At 40.9% G+C, this 20,597-nt stretch overlaps 2 protein-coding genes across 3 annotated transcripts; one reads left to right on the forward strand and one right to left on the reverse strand.

Moving 5' to 3' along the window:
- The first annotated feature begins 1,345 nt into the window (after window positions 1-1,345).
- On the forward strand, window positions 1,346-3,867 carry npm3 (nucleophosmin/nucleoplasmin, 3). The gene is made up of 5 exons (XM_039784561.1): window positions 1,346-1,539; window positions 1,719-1,804; window positions 2,012-2,131; window positions 2,222-2,315; window positions 3,151-3,867. The coding sequence occupies exons 1-5, from the start codon at window positions 1,464-1,466 to the stop codon at window positions 3,264-3,266; spliced, it is 492 nt and encodes a 163-aa protein (XP_039640495.1). The 5' UTR covers window positions 1,346-1,463; the 3' UTR covers window positions 3,267-3,867.
- Window positions 3,868-10,929: 7,062 nt separating this feature from the next.
- LOC120548220 (E3 ubiquitin-protein ligase TRIM8-like) lies at window positions 10,930-20,500 on the reverse strand. Of its 2 annotated transcripts, none has more exons than XM_039784312.1 (7): window positions 20,208-20,500; window positions 18,916-19,518; window positions 14,174-14,269; window positions 13,267-13,500; window positions 12,997-13,028; window positions 12,322-12,437; window positions 10,930-12,187 (listed from the first exon to the last, which is right to left on the reverse strand). In XM_039784312.1, exons 2-7 carry the CDS (start codon window positions 19,483-19,485, stop codon window positions 11,529-11,531), a joined length of 1,707 nt encoding a protein of 568 aa, XP_039640246.1. In that variant the 5' UTR covers window positions 19,486-19,518; window positions 20,208-20,500; the 3' UTR covers window positions 10,930-11,528. The 2 variants fall into 2 exon arrangements, with proteins under 2 accessions (XP_039640246.1, XP_039640247.1); XM_039784313.1 differs by having other exon boundaries at window positions 11,529-12,187; window positions 20,212-20,500.
- Between the last annotated feature and the right edge of the window lie 97 nt (window positions 20,501-20,597).

Genomic DNA, 20,597 nt, shown 5'->3' on the forward strand with positions numbered 1-20,597 from the left:
AGATCTTTCTGTAAGCCTGTCTGGACTGAAAGAAGCCTTGTTGTTTCTGTTTAGACAAATAAAAGGAAGGATATGTAGACTCTGTACACATGCAGGTTCGGCACTAAACTTTCACAAGCTTGAATTTGTGGTGTTGTAAACTGTCCTTTACCAGTTGCATTATTCCTAAAACAAACCCTTCACTTGTGCAAAATCGTATTTATACATAAACTCTTGTATCATGTGTGTATTGTGTGGAATAATCTATGTGCACCTGCTTGGAGAGAGCTCTTGAGCAAAATACATATTTATAAATGGAGAGACTTCAACTTCCACAGTCTGTTCACCCCACTCCCGTCCGGGAAGCGTTTCAGGTCTCTCCGCACCCGTACCAGCAGGTTCAGAGGAAGCTTCTTTCCTGCGGCTGTCACCCTACTGAACTCTTGCTCTGCATCCCGGTGACAATTAACCTACTAAGCCCCCGAACAATTTGCACTACCCTATCCCACCCATACTGTTCTATTTATTTATTTACAAATGTACATACTGTAATTACACCTATACATAGCCATATTCTACTGCTCTTCATACTATTTATCCTGCACGTACACTTATTCTTACTACACTTATAATGTTACCACACTGCACATAGCTGTACATACTGTACATATCTGTCTATATGGTTCATACAGAATATCCATATTTATTCTTTTTCTTATTATATATTCTGTTAATACACTGCATATATTATATAATTCTTACTACTATTATAATGTCACTGCTAATACATTGCACATATCTGTACATGTTGTTCATACATTGTTCATATTACATAGCCATATTTATTCTGCTCTTATAACACTGCAATATCTTTCTTGTCCTGCCTATGCACCACCTGTCTATACTTGTATATCACATTGCACTTTTCTGCTTTTTTGCACTTCTGGTTAGACGTAAACTGCATTTCGTTGTCTTTGTACTTGTACTCTGCACAATGACAATAAAGTTGAATCTAATCTAATGTAATCTAATATTAGGAGCATGGAATCAGGGCTTAAAGTTCTCCAGTTTTACATTTATAAAATACTTAATTTAATACAGTACACATTTCTTCCAGGGCAGTATTTCAGGCTCACAAATGGCTTCTTGCTTTAACCCCTGTGGAATGTATTGGTCTAATGTTCACTCTATTTCAACATTCATCTTAAGTTCCTTATTTAGAAAGTTGGCTACATCAATTTTGAATATTCTTGTATAATACACGGTCTTATAATACATGTATGATTGGTCTGGAGCAGAGTGATAGAGGAATCTCTATGGCTCTAGTCTGGAGGAGAGAGGAAACAAAAACGTCAGCGAGCAACTGGCGCATAGTGATGACGCGTGCAGGCATGCTCGAAGTTTGCGTCGCGCTTGTTATTTTTCGTGGAGGCTCCATTCGACTTTAGTGTTAACAGAAAACCTAAATTTAGTGTTTTGACAAAATGTCTTGCCACGACGATGAATGTTCGGATGACCACGGACTAGCTGGTCAATCGAAGTTGGAGAGCTTCCTGTTTAGTAAGAACCATTTTAATACAGTTTTAGCAGCTTTGTTGGCTCGCACGTGGGGTCTCCTTCTTGATGTTCCGACAGTGAAGAACCTGTTTTGATATTTCTATATTTCAGCTAGTGCACTAACTTACATGAAATCCAAAAAGTGTCCCTAAAATCATCGTGGTTTTTGACGTGTCTTCCAGGCTGCGAGCTATCCTCTAAAGTGCCTTTCTACACTTTCCAAGGCGACGAAGAGGAGGACCTGGAGCACTTCCTTGAACTCAGAACAGTATGTACAGTTGCAACTTGAGTTTGTATAATCAGATTCACTGGATGCAAAAGGCTTCACCCCACCACCTTAATACCAAGCTTACAGGAAAGTGTGTTATCCAAGGCTGTTGAATCATAGTTTTGTCTTCAACTCTGCTAAAAACATACTTTGATCTGGCTGCTAACAGTGTGTATAAATGTCAACTGAGTTATTATTTTTTGGTAGGTTTGTCTGGGAGAGGGTGCCAAGGAGGAGAGTAATGTGGTGGAGGTAACGGCCATGAACCACCAAGGAAAGACTATTTCAGTGCCCATCGCCAACCTTCACATCAGCTGTCTGCCTATGGTACATACAGTACAGTGATCTCTGTCTTCAAGCAGGTTGATGTACGCACATGGCAGAGATGCATCTCAACTTTGACCTTTTTCTCCTCAGGTGAGTCTGGGAGAGTTTGAGCTGAAAGCGCCAGTGACCATCCGGCTCAAGGCTGGGACAGGACCAGTTACTGTCAGCGGGTTACACCTCATAGGTAACACTTCACCCTCCCAGTGCTTGGACTGTTTTTAACGTTTAGTATGAGAAGGAAAAATGCCACATTTGTTCTGATGGGTCTGAAGTCTTGAAATCTGCTATGGGCACGCTTTGGAGAAACCTCTAACAGTACAACGTTGAAATGTTTAGATCACATTAAAAATCACACTTTTATCAGTGGTCAAAGTCAGGATTTTTTGAAACATTAGGAGAAACGATAACATTGTGTTTATTAAATGTCATCCATATGAAATATTTTTTTTTTTAATGTATTATGCAGGTCATATTCAACTTGTTACGAGTTCATAGATACCAAATACTTGATTGTGCTCCTTTTTAGTTTGTGACATCCAGCCATTTTCTTATAATACTATATTCATTTATTTTTTGGGCACATGGTGGGAGTAGTTTTTCCTAAAATATAATGAACTAGAAGGGCGCTCTCCCCCAATGCTTGCCCTATCTCACAATGTTAATGCATTGTGAATTTTCATGAAAAGTTAAATGCATCTTTGGGCAATAAAATGGCAAATGTCTTTGTAATTAAAAATAAATAAATACCGTTGACACTTTTTATATGTATTTCAATTAAGTTTTAAATATAGGTTGTAAATTATTAAAAACAAAAAATGAGTGACATTCACATGTATCAATACTGCAGGGATTAACTTTTGCTCTTTATAGTGGTTATGAGTGTATGCAGCTGCATATTACTAACTATGCAGGAAGTTAAAAGGGCAGATTAAATAAAGTCACCTTTCTGACTTTATAATTAAATATATCAGTATTCAGTTTAAAACAGTGATTTAACTTTGTTTACTGTTCCTGTGCAGCCTCACAGGTTGAAGAATCAGACTTTTCTGATGAGGATGATGAAGACGATGAGGATGACGAGGAGGAGGAAGAGATCACCCCCATTAAACCAGCAAAGAAGAAGCAAAAACAGTAGGCGGAGAAGTCACTGATAGGTTTTTGGAATGGCCCCACTTAGAATGATTTTTTATTTTTTTTTGTTACCGGACGGACACATTTTACAAAGTTACTACTTCTTCCACACAGCCAAGTTAATGCTTAACTTAGCTGAACACGCTGTTGGAGGAAGTGACATCATGACGGGCTTTGACGTTCTCACCGCTCCACCCGTCAGTTTCTCACTACGAGTTCTTAGTCTCAGCGGTGTATTTAACTGCAGCTTTCAACATTCAATTATAGAAGAACTGTTTTTGCTACTAAATGCGACAGTGTTTTATACTGTATATGAGACAGTCGCCACTGACAAAATGTGTCTTTAACCACCAGTGGATTGTGTGTGTGTCCGTGTGTGTGTCCGTGTGTGTGTCCGTGTGTGTGTCCTGTACAGACACGGAAAGATTGTGATTTCAACCGAAAGGTGCAATCACATGACTTGCATACATACAGTTTATTAAATGTTGTCGGTGCACAAGTATCTTCTTTTCCAGTTGTTTGTAGTTCCAAAAATGCTGTTTTTCTATGTGATATGTCAACCATAAATGTGAAGATTTTGTACTTCTGGTGAATGCATCAAAATACTTTTTGTTTGTGTTTTCATTTAGCTTCTTTTTGAAATAGCATGGTAATTTTTAGCCTATTGCATACAAATTATACAGTTTATGTATCTACATAGTTAAGTTTAGTGCTTTTTTTGAAATACGCAGTAAGTATGTTGTATTTTAGTCAATTTTAATGTTTATAACCACAGCACTTTTTTAAAAGCCCCTGAAAATTGTTTAATTTCAATGTACACCACTTTAACATTAACTGTCCATGATTTAAATGCCAAAAAAATACATTTCAGAAAAAAGACTCAAAACTTTCAATGTGTCTGGTTTCATCCAATTTGATTGATAGTGGCCTGCCATTATAAGCAAACGACCCAGACAAAACAAAAACTAGAGCATTCTCCTAAGGGAAATAACCAAAATGGTTAACTTAAAGTAAAGCTGAATTCAGTGGGTCTACAGGCTCCAAAGATGAAAAAGCAATATGACTACAAAACAGAACCATGAGAGGAGAGCCAGACAAATAAATAAATACAAATATTTGACCAGAAGGCACCATTTCCTAAGTTGACAGTTGCTGCGTAGAATTATTGGCCAAGCTGACAGTAAACAAACCAACAAAGGACAGCTCATTGGAGTGGCTGAAGGGTGACAGTAAATAGTGTGATATCAGTTAAAGCTTCACGAAGGCAGATGTGGTTGTATCAGGTTACAGTCTGAATCCTCATCTAATACGTACACGTCACGATCCCATCTGCACTGTACAAACATCCTCACCTGTAAACATAGTCTTTGCAAGGCAGCTGTAAACAGCAAATCACTGTAGTGTATTGTACAACAGGTTTGTTGCAGATTCATTAGAGCCCCTGGCTGAAGTAGATGTACTGCACTTTATCTTCATTCATACTGAGACTAACTGAAATGCATTGGAGCTCCTTAACTCTGGTTGCAGTTTGGATACAGACAGAAAATTACAAAGACAGATCTTCCTCATCACATGCGTTTACTCCACATTTAAAAGTGTTTCTTAGCTGTACTTTACTGTATTACTGTAATAAAGAATTTATCGGGAAGATAACTGTCAACTGCAAAAAGCCAATAAACCACAGTCCAGTTAAAAGTTATGCCCATCTGTCACAGTTATCATTCTGTTATAATTTCTGTGGGAAGAGCCAGCAGGCTGCAGGCGCCACGAAGATAAGACTGGAGGAGGAGATACAGGGAAAGCGATAGGAGAAATTAGAAAAATGAGCCGCATTGTGGAGTAAAAAGTGCAATATTTCCCTGAGATGGAGTGGAAGTATAAAGTTGCATAAAATGGAAATACTCAAGTACAAGTACCTCGAATTTGTACTTAAGTACAGTACTTGAGTAAAGTGAAATCACAGCTCTCCTCTTTCTGCATGATGATGGGCAGCATGTCTGTGGCACAGTGGGACAGTAGGAGAGGGAAAAGTTGAGGGAGAAACTGCTAGACAAGCCACACCGCTGAGCAGTAGATGTCCATTAGACAAGTTTTGTCCCAACAAATAAGTCATGCCATTTGCGGCCATGGTAACATGAGAAATGACCACCTGTGTGATGTCCTTGATGGCAGCATTCAGCTAACAAGGAGACAGGATTAAGGAGGAGGAGGAGGGTAGGGATGCTTTAATCAGAGGAAGCTTAGATAGATGATTTATTATTAGGGTAAGGTGGGGAGCGAAGGGAAGCAACAAGATGAGTAACCCTCATGTCACCTTGGCTCGGAGCAGGCGCTGCTGCTTCTTATTTTCTGACTCATAAACCACGTCCAACTCGGTATACGCTGAGTGGGAGTTTTGTGAACCTTTATACCGCTTTTATTGGGCATAAGGGTTTTATGGTGCAGCGTCTGTGTGGTGCGTTAACGTCCTTAACCTTCGATGTAGAGGTTAAAGCTGCGTCCAGGGCAGGCTTTGTGTCTGTAGCACAGGCAACAACAGTCTGCTGGTTAACACAGTGAAGCATGCTGAAAGAAATGTTACTGAAAATGATTCATCACTCACTGCCAGATCAAATGTCTCGTGGGAAGAGTTCCCCCTATTCGTCAAACTTGAACTTACCTTCATGTCAAACTCCACTGACATTTGGGGGACAGTGTTAGCAGTTCTTTCCTTTTGCTGACACTCGTTTCCTTTAAATGTGAGTCCTTTTTTTTTATATGTGCACTAGAAACATAGCTTTACTTGTCTATTCTTTGAATTATATGCTCCTATGCTTTAACTGTTTTAACTGTTCTTTATTCACGTATTTTATCTCTCAGTTCTTTAAATTCTTATACTGCGGTGTAAAATGTATTCTTGTCTTTTAAATTGTTTTTAATTGTTTTTTGTAACTGCTCTTTCATGTTTTATGTAAAGCACTTTGCTGTTGCCGAAATGTGTTATATAAATAAAGCTGCCTTGCCTTGCCTATGTCACATAGTTCATCTGTTCTTCCATATTTTTATGTTAAACCTGAAATTATGAATTTAATTATACAGTTAAACTGTCCAAATGACAGCGAGGACATGACCTTTTTACAGCTTCAAATGAGCAGAAAATGTCACAACTCTCTAAACAGCTTGTGAAATATAATACAAGTCTATCCATCAACCATATGGTGAGAATGGGTGCAGACAAATAAAAAAAAATTTATCTGGTAAAAGGTTGGCCTCATTAAGGTTCAGTACATTAAGAGAGGGCTTAGAACTGCTGATCTGTGGAAGTATTATAGATCAGCATACTATAGTCTACATGGATTACTGATTTTTAATACAAATGGTTGATGATTGGAAAGTACCATGAAGTACAGTGAGAGCAATTAAGTACAAAATAATCCAACTTCATCTTTGCCAGAAGTAGTTTCATCATCATACATACTGCTGATGCTGAGTCACGAATTCTTTACACCACTCTCATCAAATAGCTGTTGGCATGTGATGAGAAATAAGATGATGCAGCATTGCGGTTGGCGTAGTTGACCAGGGTGATGAAAGACTGGTTCACCCAAACCAGAACGCTACACGTACTGTCCTGAAGAATAGCAGTATTTATTACGGTAACAAAACCCAGTGGATTGCAATTCTCGACCCTGCTGAGTTTGGAGGTTCTGTGTTCAATAGTTCACCAGTGGAAGAAAGAGTCATGGATTGCCAACCGCCAATAAAAAGAAAAGCAGAAGAAGAAGACTGTTTCTCAGGGGACAGCTGCTCTTCAGTGTTATACTGCCCGCTCTAAACACACACACACACACCACATATATAAACATGATATCATTAACAGCATATCACAGTTCCAAACATGTCCTCTTCATGCCGACTGAGTGAATCCATCCAGATATGTGCCATGGTTGCCAGGGGCCTGTCGTCTGTCCACCTGCAGCTGTCTGCCTGTCTGGTGATCTGGGCCAGGTGGTATAAGGCAGTAGGACAGTTCAACACTCTGTGATACTGAATAAGGGTTTCAGTCTGCACTAGTAAATGTACTCTGATAGAGAGCCTCAATGTCAAGGCCACTATAGGGAGAACTAGGTAACAAATAGACATACGGATAGAGTATTTCTGACTAATGTATGTGACGAGTAGTGTGTAAAAACATTAGCATACGTAAAGAAAAAAACGTGCATATGTTGTAGGCTACATTTAGTTCATTCAAGTGTCAATTCGCATTCAAATGTTGGAATTAAGATGATTTTGGAAAGTAACATCACTGTCAATGTCGCTACATTGAACCCGAGAGACAGTTACCGGGGGATTTTTAGCGTTTTTTTTTTTTTACTTTTAAAAAGTGCCACTTCAAAGTACGTATGTTCATCTGAGAAGTTGTTTGTTTGCTAAATACCTGGCAGAAACAACTTCCTGTTTGCTAGCTCGTCATCGACACATCATCATGACCAGACCATAAGATCTCCCTCTCACACACGCACACACGCGCACACACACACACACACACACACACACACACACACATACACACACACACACAATTCCTCAATTGTCCAACAAACTGTTCATATATCTTATGGACAAAAGTTCATAAAATTAAGGTTTAATTTAGGATGCAATAACTCTATACTAATAATTTTTACTACAGCCTTTTAGAGAAAAAAATGTTGTGGAATAAAAGTATGCAGCTGCAATAATAATAACAATAATAATAATAATCATAAAGCTAAGTGCAGTACTTCATTAAAGATATTTTATTAGTTTCCACCTGACACTTGCATGTGTCACTCCAGTGTGGTCCAAAGTTACTATGGCAACATCTGAGGCACGCCACTGTATTCTCACACAATAACTGCATACAGCTGTTCTCTACAGAGGGAGTCTAAAACGCCTACCATATTCATATATACAAACTGGTACAGTTACTCTGCACACACCCTTCCTGTCTGTGCTTATTTCACTTATATACAGTACATTGTTTTATTGTTTCCCTTCAGCTGAAACTCGACAGAAGACTGATGATTTCCACTGGCAAAAATAGACCTGGAGATCAATAAACATTGGCCATGGATCTTTTTCTTTGATGCTTTTGCACTGTGTGTGTGTGTGTGTGTGTGTGTGTGTGTGTGTGTGTGTGTGTGTGTGTGTGTGTGTGTGTGTGTGTGTGTGTGTGTGTGTGTGTGTATGTGTGTGTGTGTGTGTGTGTGTACACTGTTATCCTGGATTGGAGCTTTGGCACTGATTTCAAAGGCCTTATCAGATGAAGGTTAGCATTCTGCATGGTTGATGAATTGCCACTCTGTATGCATAATGCTGTACATGTCCATGTTCCTGTCAGTGTTACTGGAAGGACTGCTGAGAATCTGTGTGCCCAGACTAACAGCACTAACGGCCACTTGTTTATTCCACATCCTATGATACTTAAGGCTGCCATGTCAGTCACTTCTCACATCTACCCCTGAACCGACGGGACAGTTATGCAAGCTGTGCAAATGTATTGGGACAATGTCAATATTATTCATCAAAGGCCTGAGTTACAGAGGAAAACCCCACCCTCAGCTGCTATATAGCAGTCTGTGATGTTCAGTAGATTCCAGGAGTTATTCTTTGATGAAGCATTTATCAGCGCAAAAATGGTAAATCTACAAAGCCCATTCTAAGGGACTGACACCAACATTTTTAAGATATCTCCCTTAAGCAGAAGTGGATCTGTGGCTGCGATGTGAATGTTACAGAGCCATTACTGACATCTCAGGATGCAAACATCTGTTACAGTATCAATATTTAAGCAAACGTAAATATACCCTGAGAATATAATAAATTCTGGGCAAGAAAATGTGTATGTGAAAGACTCAGAGAGTGTCCACTGTAAAAACTAGATCTAGCCATTGACTAAAGTACACAAACAGCTGCACAACAGCTGACAGTTCCCCATGCATTGAAAACACACACATACACACACACACACACACACACTACAGGCTCATGTCCTGTTGCAGGCAGGGGCGTGTTGTACTCATATACATACAGCTCCAACACACCTGCCACAACAGAGCACAGCTGTCAAGTACATCACCCTTTACTCTATATGCAACCTCATTGTGCCGCACGCACAAACACACACACACACACACACACACCACACACACACACACACACACAAGAATAGACTCACACTAAGCCTGCACACAAGGTGGCACAAACCAAACACACAAAGCTGCACACCTTTTTTTCCAAGCTTGTGCTAATACAAATGTTGGTGAATTACTATGTAATGATCTGTAATAGACATTCCAAATATTGTTAAATTTTGTATATAATTGTATAAAATAAGACAGAATTCAAGCGTTTAACATTTAAATCCCAAACTTTTGATGATTTTACAGTTTAAAATGGCAACGTTGATATAAACAGCAGCTACAGATGAAATTATTTATATGGATTCAATTAATGGTTTGGCCTCCTTCAGGATATCTACTGTATGTTTTATTAATAACACAGAAGGAACGGTGCTCAAGGGGAATGCTAATAGGCTTACACACACACTCTCACACACACACACACACACACACACACACACACACACACACACACACACACACACACACACACACACACACACACACACAGTCAGAATCATGCCACACTGTAACTAAACCTCAGCTCCTCCTTCTCCTACTCTGCCGTATGTGTTCGCTGCTAAAAGGGGCCTGGTTATTTGGTAAATTTAAGAAATGTATTCACTCTCTTGAATAAAAAAAAAGGAGAATGAAACAGGAAGACAGAACATTTTATAACCTATAAATAAGTGATGTGCCTCACTTGCTCTGTATTTCCCCCCTCTCTAACATTCCTCCCTTTTTTCTCCTCTCCTTCCTCTAAGCCGTCCACCCCGCCCCTCAGCTCACAGTCTAGCTGGGGTTGATAAAGGAGTATGAGTGACAGATAAGTAGATGACTATGCTGTCCCAGCTCTCATTAAAACTCTGCGCTTATATCATCTGCCGCTCAAATCCTCCTCCTCCTATGTGTCGAGCCCCGGCAAATGATACCTCGAGAGAGTCGGGAGATGAAGAGAGAGAGCTGAGGGGAGGGAGGTGCTGCTCATCAGTTATTCCTGTTCTCTGACCTAACTTGACAATGAGCTCCAATAATGAGACAAAGAGGGATGAGACCGAGATTTTGCCAGAGACCAGGATGTTGACAAGGAAGTGAACTGTCCTAAATTGGCAGATAATGGGCCTGCTGTGGCCTGGTCTGTAACAAATCATTGTCCAAACCTCCTCCACCGTGTTCTACGATTCCTCTGAATGCGGTAGATCTTAAACATGTGGTCATCCAGTGTTTTTTTCCATTTACAACCCTTTGAGCCTATGAATAGATTGTGGGTGAATTGCAGGGTGGGATGCACTGCAATAATGGCTTTGCTTCTTTTTTTGTGGTTAAACTATACTTTTTTTTTTTTTTACAGTTCTGACATTTCAACTGTAACCCAGCGAGTTAAACTGTAAAACCTCTTAACCTAAACAAACCAAACTATGTTTCTCAGTACAAAAAATACCATACAGTTTACACTATAAGCATGGATAAAAGCCCACAAAATTACATAAAAGTGTATACTTAAAATGCTTAAATTACGACAAAAGGTAAATTAATATGCTTGTTTATTCAATATTTTCCACTGATTTTGGTTTATTCATAATCTTGTATAAAAATTCATGAAAAACCTGACAAGCATTTGGAGTCCAGTGTGTTTTTAAAGCCACATGGACTTTGGAGTGCATGGAGAGGCTCCCTGCATGCTTTCAGCCACAAACAGGAAATAATCAAGAGCTAGGAACTTGCAAGTACAATAAGAGCATGTTAACAGTCTTTTTAGGCACTGAAGTCTCTGGTGTCCTATGTCAGGACCCGTGATGAAAGATATGTTGTTTCTTTAGTTCACCGCTTGAATGGATTTAAGACTACATTATTCACATTAGCACTTCCAGTCAAATTGAAACAGAAAATAAATAAAAATACTAACTCCGTTTTGAAAATTAGAACATTATTACTGTCACTGTGATTTAGGAAGTAAACAGGATAACAACATTAACAGGGCAGGGGGTTCCCAAAATGGGGTCAAGTAAATGACATTATCATGAAGGCGTGTTGCAGACACAAACTGAACCAAAATGGAAAGGAACAAAAAGCAAACATGGAAATTCTGATTTCATAAAAACGGAACAAATGCTGATTCTGGTATATTACTTGGTCCCATAATGCTTGGTTGAAGACTGGCCGTACAGGCCGTAGAAGTCAGGGTGCCTGGCTGCCTGGGAGGCTTCCATCAGTCCCCTCATGGGAAAATGCTGCAGTGGTTGGCTTGCAGGTAGCGTGGCATGTGGGGGAAACTCCTGAGAGGTCATGGAGGGGAAGGAGTCCGATGCTGGATACGGAGGCCGGGCACGAGCAGCGGGGGCCCTGGAGCAGCAGCAGTTATTCAGAGTGCACATCAGTACTTTCCTCCCTTCGTACATGGCTTGTTGCGAGGCACCTCCACTGGAGAAATGGGAGGAGGGGAATATGGTCCCTGAGTGGTGGCTAGAGCTGGACCCTAGACCCACCATGTGATGGGCTGCAGTGTCAAGGAGTCGGCTATGGCCGGGGCCATCGTGAGGATTCTGGGAGAGGCCTTCAGAGGAATAGATGGATGAAGCACGATGGCTCTGATCAGCCAGGAAGGGTTTTTTGCTGCTGTACAGCAACGGTGGAGGATCGTGGGAGGTGGAGTTTGCTGTGTTACTCTCCAGAAAAGCCATGCCATATTTCCTCTTCTGTAGTCCTGAAGCAGTCCCCATGTGGGAGCCAGCAGAGCTGCTGTGAGACTGGACAATCTCAAGAATAGGCGCCTCATTGAACGGTTCTGAGAAGTAGTGGTGTGGCAGAAAGAGATACTAGTTAATTCTGACCATACTATATCCCAGAGATTGATGTTAAATATCCTAAAATACACTTTTCCCTCATCTTTATTTACTCCTACTTGCAATGTTTTCTTACCTTCCAGAATTTTTCGCATGTTCTTTTCTCTTGTTGAAAGTTCAGATAGCAAATGATTAGAGTTGAGCTGGCCCACTCTGAATGGAGGGATAGCACTACTCATGTGCGAGTTTGACCTATAAAAAAAAAAAAAGCGACACATAAAATACTGTGGACCAGATTTAATAAGCCATTTGCACCCTTGCTTGACATGCATTCTCCACCTTGAGACTTGCACTTTACTTGACACAAAGACTGGAAACCTACGTTGCTGGTGACGTATACCTTACATGCAACAGTGAAGTATACATCTCTCCTTTATGCATACACATTTTGAGTAGGATTATGTGAATATTAAAAATGAGATAAAAAAAAATTAAGTATGGTTGATTGCCTATATCTTCTGTATTTGATAGAGTCCTCCAAATTTGCACAGGTACATGAAAAATAAATTGCGGTTGAGAAAACAATATTTGATTACAGCAGGATAGTGGTCAGTGCCCCAAAACAAGTGTGCATAAAAGCATCACTGGTTTATTTCAAAGAAATGAACCACTTCGGCATATTAAGGGACTACAATATTGATAAAGTTGTTATGCACTTCTATGTACATCCTCACCCTGATTGTCTAACATTTGATAAATACTAAACACAATCACGTCCCAGGAAAGTGAAAACAGGCGTAGAAATGCTTACCGGTCCATTAGCAGCTGGTAAGGTTTTGTGTTCTGAAAAAGACAAGAAGAAGATCAAATCCACCTTCTGCCTTTGAACATCTCGCTAACAGCTACCATGAGGAGAACAGAAGAATACATAGACAATGAGCCTGCTGTGGTCTGGCATCAACGTTCGTGCAAATGAGGTTTGTGTGCGACAATGTTGATGCAAATACTGTAAAACATTTTCAGCAGGTGTGTGGATTATGTGCGTTTGTGTGGCTGTATACAGATGTGAATGCATTTGTACCTTCATGAAGTTAATGCCGTCTGCTCTTTTGAAGAACATTTGTACTGAGCTCAGGAGTTTTTCTGCTTCCTGGCGCTTCTCGTTGAGCTGCAAAACCTGCTGGGAGTTTTTCCTCACATACATGGTGTAGGAGCTCTCCAGCATCTGCAGGGTTTCAGCCTGGTTCGCTTCTAGCAGCGCGTGCATCCTCTGATACTGAGCTCTCACACGCTCCTTCAGTTCAGACACTGCATCCTGTGAAGAAAGGACAGGTTGGAGACAAGTCAATTTACACATACACACAACACACACACACACAATATGGGCACCTCTTTTATATGTAAAAATTAATTTACTAGCAATGCAGAGTATGACTGAAAATAGTTGTATAATGTCTTTGGTGGGTTAAGAGGAGGCTTTTGTCATGTCTGAGAAGAAATTACTAAAAGGTCATCACTTTTGAAGGTGCAATATTGAATTACTGGAGTGCCAATTTTAACAGAACTTTGCCTTGTTACCAATTATTTCTGCAATTTTTTTTTATCATAAGCATCTTTACTACATTAATTATTATTAACACCATTCAGCAGAAAACAAGTAAAGACCTAGAATCCAATACATATTAATAAATAGATGTGTTCATTTACTGTAGGTTAAAGTTCAGGGAATCAATACTTTTTGAAGGAGGAAATTCATTTGCAAATTTGCATTTCCCACCCTAATGCACCAGCCATTTAAAGCTAGAGATAAATTACATTTTCCTTTTCATTTACAACAGTGAACAAAGTAGTCATTTCATTACAGCAGCATGTGGACCAAGTAATAACACAAAACCCACATGACGACAAAGATCCAAGGGGGCAAGTACTGATAATGTTTAGACTAGTGTCTCTGTCTAGGTACATAAAATGTGCGTGTCGTACTGTACCTTCATCAGCGTCTTGTCTGACTCCAGCTTGGTGAGCTGCTCATCGATGTTCTGAACACGACCATCCAGTCTGCCTTGCTGCCTCATTAGCATGGCCTGTGGAGACATGACATACAAGAGATGTGTTTGACAGATTATCCCCAACAGGATACATTTTTAAAAAAAAGAAGAAAACAAACATACATACAAACTCTTTCATAAAACTCAGACCTCTGCTGTGACCTCAGCAAACCTGGCTGCTATTCATGAGTAACTAAGACAACCTCCCGATCCACAATCCAGATTTGACAGAGGAAACAACAGCTGCCTGCAGCAACCACATGCATTTATCAATGAGGAAAGCACCAGCATAGGAAAACACAATTGTCCATCTCTGATTGCTTCTAAGTTTGTCAGGGTGACAACATCAAGTGAAGTCCATTGTTGGGACCAGCCTACGTCCTCTGTTGGCTGAATCAGAGTGCAAAAAGAGCCAAAGGCCAGTAAAAAGAGCACAGAAGAAAACATAATCCTGCTCCATTTACTGCAGGAGATGGAAATCCATCTACAGTGACATATTGACAGCTAACTAGGAACAGGGGAGGGCAGGTACACTTTTTAATGAACTGTATCTACATGGGAAAGGCACCATGCCCAAATAAAAGAAACCCTGCTGTCATGGCAACAAAGCAGTGTGTATGTATTTATATGTGAAAGCTGATGTGTATGTGAGGGAGCAAAAAGCGGGGGTGTGTCACTACCCCTCTCTGCGTTCTCATTTTGCCACATGCATCACTCCCATTGTTTGCATTGGCCTCTGTGTCACTGACAGATTGTCATGTCTGTGTGCATAATGCTGGGGTCTGCGCTCTCCCTCCGCATGAGTGTGCATGGGAGAAAGAGAACGAGAGGAAAAGTGCTATTGGGCTCTGCTTGCACATGCCAAGAACGGACAAAAAGAAAGTGAGAATGAGTGAAACCAACAGAGGGAAAGTTTGAATCAAAAAAGAGAGATACGGAGAATGAGGACATTCCTGTGGTCTCTAGCGAGCGAGTTTTAGGGCAGCTACGTTGTGGTATCACAGCAACAGGCCTCTTCAGCTGCTTACAACACTCATGGAGTCTTATGTACAACAACTGGCTCGCAACTATACTATACCACAGTGAGCACTTTCAACAGTCCATCAGTTTCTAAAACAAAACAGCAAAGAAATGACGTTAAATGCCAGCCAATTCATAATACTACACCCGCTTTTGCTTGTTTGTATATTCTTTAAACCGTCCTTTTAGTGAAGTGCTGACAATTTTCACCAGGGAAATGTTTGTCACTTTGAGTTCACGTTTAAGATAACTTGGATCATGACATGGCCTTTGACTATTGTCAAAAGATGCACTAACAAGGGAAATACCACATAATAAACAAAAGCAGAATTTAAAGTGACATTTTGGGCTACTTAGGGACAGCGGAACAACCTGTAAACACATTGGCATACTATCACCATATACAGTTGTTGGTGAATGTAAACAGTAGCCTAATTTCACATCCAGCAGACTAGGACCAACATTCAAATTCATTTGGCTTCATGTCTCTGGACACCCAACAAATATATGTCCACTAATCATTCACCTATTAGCACTGTTAAGGTCTCCACCAACTCCTATCTGGCTTCTGAGCAGCTAAATGCTCCTCAATGTTAGCTAGTCTCTGACTGATTGTCCAACTTCTGAGTGTGTGAATTTCTCCACCATATAGTGTCCTAAGAAAATCCAAAAAGACAAAAGTATTGTTTTCACTACTTTCTGCTAACAATCCCACAATGCAATGCATGTGTGTCTATTAAAGGGAGTAGTGAATAAGTGAATAAGGGAGTGATTTCAGACACAGCCTCTATCTGTTAGCTAACTTTAATGTTAGCTAATCGCTACCTTTGTCAGTCTGCTATTTAGTGCTGGGCAGGAAGTGTACATTGGTTTTATCAAAGCTGTTTTAGCTGCTTGCTGTGGCTGGAAACATTGCTGATGAGAGCGGTGAGGGTGAACCAAATCAGTAAAGTTGCCATTAGGCCATAAAACCAAAGTCCCAATCGCTACCGAGACCCCTCTCAGATGACACTGAGTCATTTAATCTATTGTTCCTACAAAAACATTGATCAGAGCAGCTTACAACATTGCATTTTCAATAATAAGATCATGCATGCTGCATGTTGCAGTTCCAACAGTCAGCATTGAAGGGGTGTCATTTTTTCACATGAAACTGGCAGTATTCATGTTGAAAAGTGTGTGGTCCTTAATCATGTGTCACGCACTCATAGCACATCTCCACACTATACTGTATATTGCTTATACAGGCAGTTTTAGCTCAACAGTCCTCTTCAAACAACCCATAACACCTGACTCTGACCTACAAACTCACGTGGCACCTAGTTACTTGGCTGTTTCTTGTTTCATCCAGTTTTTCATGTATACAACTGCGTGCACAATACTTTTCATACAGCACACCTGCATTGGTATCTCATACCTTCTGTGCGACTGTTGTTTTGACAAAAACAGGAATGAACACTTTGTTGGGATGTTTGCTTTCGTAAACAGTGTATGAACTGCTTGCTATGTGACTTGGGTTCACGTAATGGCAACAGCTTCACTGTGACTAGATGCTTCTGCTCAACAACTGCCTTCCTCATTTCGCCATGTTTTCTCCAATCCCCTTTTTGTCTTGTGTGCTTGAAATAGCATAAGGGGACGGGAGGGAACTGTCTGCTTGCTGATCTCTCTGTAGCAGCGTGAAAGCCTACCTTTATCAAGATTAAATCCAACAATGATCACTTTCCCCACTGTCCTATTTAGGCATCCAGACACCCGCGGGTTGCCAGGAAGCTCATGTTTAAATGAGGAGCCTCAGGCTCAATGAACAGAGAGTCTCTTTCACAATCAACTGACAACTATTCCCTACTTCTGATGTCAATGGACTGCCCTCAGCATTCTGGGGAACTGACTCACTTCAGCTCAGATACAAGAAACTGCAAACTGCAGAGCTTCCATGAGCAATGGTTTCCTGCTGAGGTGCCTGAGAAAACCAAGGTGAGGCTGTGTGGGAGGACTCCTCCTCCGCCTGTCCCAGGGACGACATAACTATTATATTACTCTTCCTTTCTCGTCTTGAAATTACCAGCAAGCCTGCAAAAAGTTACTGTAAAAGTCTCCTTTGAGAGCCAAAGAAAACCAAAGATATGAACATAGCTACATTGGTTTTTCCCTTTTTGTTTATCCCAAAAGTAACAAGAGTGCTGCCAAGGGAATTTAAAATCCTTTTTACCAAAATAGACTACAGCTCTGTCAAGGAGAACAACCTCTAAGTAAGAAATGAAGAGAAGCTACTCGGCCTCAAATTACTTTAAGAAATGAACCAGCATACAAGAAGCCTAACTTTTGGCTATTGCCACATTTATCAGTATTAGAGTGCACTCTGCGTCTGAAGGCTCAAACATGGACAGTGTTAATCTGAGAAGAGCCAGGAACTCTGATTCGTGGATAACTCCATTTACCCTGCAGACATACAGTTGTGAAAGAACAGAAAGATGGGTGGGTGTATGCATGTGTGCATGTGTGTGTGCGTAGAGAGCAGCTGTAGAAAGGGCTGAACAGACATCTTTTGTCCCTATAATAGCTCTGACCCAGAGCAACAGTTTGCACTAAAGACTCAAGACAACCGATTTAGAACTTTGTGATCCACACACTGGAAAGAAATGCGTCTGTAACTTTCCCAACTGGAATAATGCGATCACCAAACGTATCTAAAAGAAAGCAACGCGGCAGATGCGCCGCAGGATTAAACAGGGAAGAAATGTGTATGAGGCCGTGTGGGTGGTTGTTTTTTTACACCTTGCCACTAACATTAGACTTGTGAGAAGAGAGAAAAATGAAATAATCTATAGAACTAAGGAAAATACAGAAGTGGACACAGCCATGAAACCCTGGCCTTGTGCAAAACCCATTCTTCTATTCATCCAGAGGTTAACCCTACCAAGACTGTTCATTATTTACCTACTGTTAGTTAGATTAACACACAAACACACACTGTAGAATCTATTTTCCTCTTTTCTAACCTTTTTTTCTCCCTGAAAATGTCCAACTCCCGGTGGTGAATGGTTAAAAAGCAAAGTTATAAACTTGCCGGCTTGCGAACATTTTCACAAATCACCACATTTCCTTCTCATGAAAACAGTATTTCAATTCGTTTATCAGCCTCTGCAGCCTTGCCAGTGTTCATTTCCTCCTAAACAAATCCTGAAAACTGATCAGGGGAGCTAACATAAACAAACTACATGTGGATCAACCCCCACTGGACAGGGGTCATCGTTTCCGGTGGATGCAGATTGCATCACAGCACTTACCCGAGGGCAAAGGGTGGCTAATGTGAAGGCGTGGCAGTGTAGAATGGGCGGTGTGATCAAGGTTAAAAGCTGTTTGGGACATATGCCTAGATGTGTGTGCGTGTGTGTGCTATCATCTAGCCCGAGGGGTGGCTTTCACCTGTCCAGTCCTATTACGTCAGATAAGATTAAAAGGAAGAGGCAAAGAGAGAAGGCCTTTATAGACCGACGGACTGAAAGAAATTGCGGCTTCCTTGAAATTCAAAGAAGAATCCATCGAAGAAAGTGCATCTATCAAATCTTTTGACAGTCACCTTACTGTCAGCTGATAGTTTCAAGTGAATGGGTAAGTAAGGGAGTACTATAGTGTATGCGTGGGAGCGATTTATGTACCTGCATTTGTATGCGTTGCGTATCCACATCGCAGACTGTGTGTCTTTGGTTAGTGCAGTGAGAGATGCAGCAGAACGGACACAGAGCCACCTGCTCTTCCTCACAGTGGAGAAGCCTGTACTCCTCATGACTGGGACAGGTCCAAGCGCTCAACTCCTCAGCATCAACTAACAGGTGTCCCGGGGCTGCACATGGCTGCTGTAGGTGTGTCTGGATATGAGTTTGGCAGCAGGGCTCCTTACAGCGCAGACAGACCTTCCGCACAGGCAGAGGGGGGCCTCGTCTGCAGAGGACACAGTGCAGCACAGCAGGGACTTTGTCAGTGTTCAATGCGTTAAACCGCTTCACTATGTTGGCAAGCTTAAAGTTCTTCTCCAGCGTGGGTTTCTGCTCGTAGTCATGGTTGCATTCGGGACAGCGGACCGCAGCGTTGTCTTTGGCCCAAGCCTCAGAGATGCAACCCTTGCAGAAGTTGTGCTTGCATGGCAGCTGAATGGGTTCATCAAAGACATTCAGGCAAATGGGACACAGAAGCTCCTCTTCAAAGCAGTTTTTCCAACTTTCATCCATGACGTCAGCTGGATCCAAACTGATGCTGTGGGACTAAAAAGAGAACAAACTGAAAATGAATTTCTAAACATGGAATACTGTTTTCTGCAGGGCGCTCTATAAAGAAATAAAAAAATTGTGAAAATTAAGCCTACCACATCGTATTTCTACTTTACACTTATACATATATATATATATATATATATATATATATATATATATATATATAATATATATATATATATATCTTGTCTAAAATGGAATAGAAAGGTGTGGGCCATGCAAACCCACGGGTAGAAAAATTATTTTGAGGTAAATGCGTATGAAGAATTATAGGCCTATATCATAACTGGACAATAATTAGCAAATAGAGCATTAGCAGGCGACGACTCCACTTAAAAGAAACAGGTCAGATTAACTAAGTGTCCTACAAAGTCCAACCTCAGTGAAACTTCGACAACACATGCCAAACTGTTATCACAATTAAACAATTCACATTACGTACAATGACAATATAACATTTAGCTTGTACATTTTCGTTGGGGAATTCACGACAGGACGTTACAAGCTGTGGCGTTTGAAAGCAAGTGACAACTTGCTTCAGAATAACACTGGAAATGTCACTCTGGGCTACACTGACATTTTATTTTTACGCACAGATACTCGTCCTACTGTCAATAAAGCATTATAGTAGTCCAATGAAACATATTAGATGCGTGCTTATAGAAGAAAAGCAACGTTACCAACTATTTATTTTTCATGTCGTCGGCAGACTCCGATGCACCTATAACGCCGAGCTTCGCATCCAGCCCGCGATGAGATCTAGCTCCTCCGTTTAGATTACAGCCGTGTGTCCGACCTACTGCTCAACGTCGGGAATTTTATAACAGTCCCGGCTGTTATTCGGCTGGTTTCGCTTTCCCGTCAACTCTGAGTAATATTTAATGGTAAGTGCAGGCAGATTGCGACTCGTCGGTAGGGAGCTCAGTGCTTCCACACCGACTGCCCCCCCTCCGATAACGTGACCCGTCAGAGTTGATACATCGACGGGGAGGAGCCGAGAGGAGGAAGACAAGGGAACCATAAGGGAACGGCCACAGCAAACTCTACCGGAGAGATTGTAAATGACCAGG

The sequence above is a fragment of the Perca fluviatilis genome, chromosome 19 (genome assembly GCF_010015445.1).
Source record: "Perca fluviatilis chromosome 19, GENO_Pfluv_1.0, whole genome shotgun sequence".
NCBI classification, from domain to species: domain Eukaryota; kingdom Metazoa; phylum Chordata; class Actinopteri; order Perciformes; family Percidae; genus Perca; species Perca fluviatilis.

Excerpts from the sequence above, each read along its gene's own strand:
- npm3 (XM_039784561.1), top strand. The coding sequence starts at position 1,464 with ATGTCTTGCCACGACGATGAATGTTCGGATGACCACGGACTAGCTGGT. Across the intron at positions 1,540-1,718 it reads GTTGGAGAGCTTCCTGTTTA|GCTGCGAGCTATCCTCTAAA; the intron begins GTAAGAACCATT and ends CGTGTCTTCCAG. Across the intron at positions 1,805-2,011 it reads ACTTCCTTGAACTCAGAACA|GTTTGTCTGGGAGAGGGTGC; the intron begins GTATGTACAGTT and ends ATTTTTTGGTAG.
- LOC120548220 (XM_039784312.1), bottom strand. The coding sequence starts at position 19,485 with ATGGATGAAAGTTGGAAAAACTGCTTTGAAGAGGAGCTTCTGTGTCCC. Across the intron at positions 14,270-18,915 it reads CGCAACGCATACAAATGCAG|GCCATGCTAATGAGGCAGCA; the intron begins GTACATAAATCG and ends ATGTCTCCACAG. Across the intron at positions 12,438-12,996 it reads TACCAGCTGCTAATGGACCG|GTCAAACTCGCACATGAGTA; the intron begins GTAAGCATTTCT and ends TTTTTTTTATAG.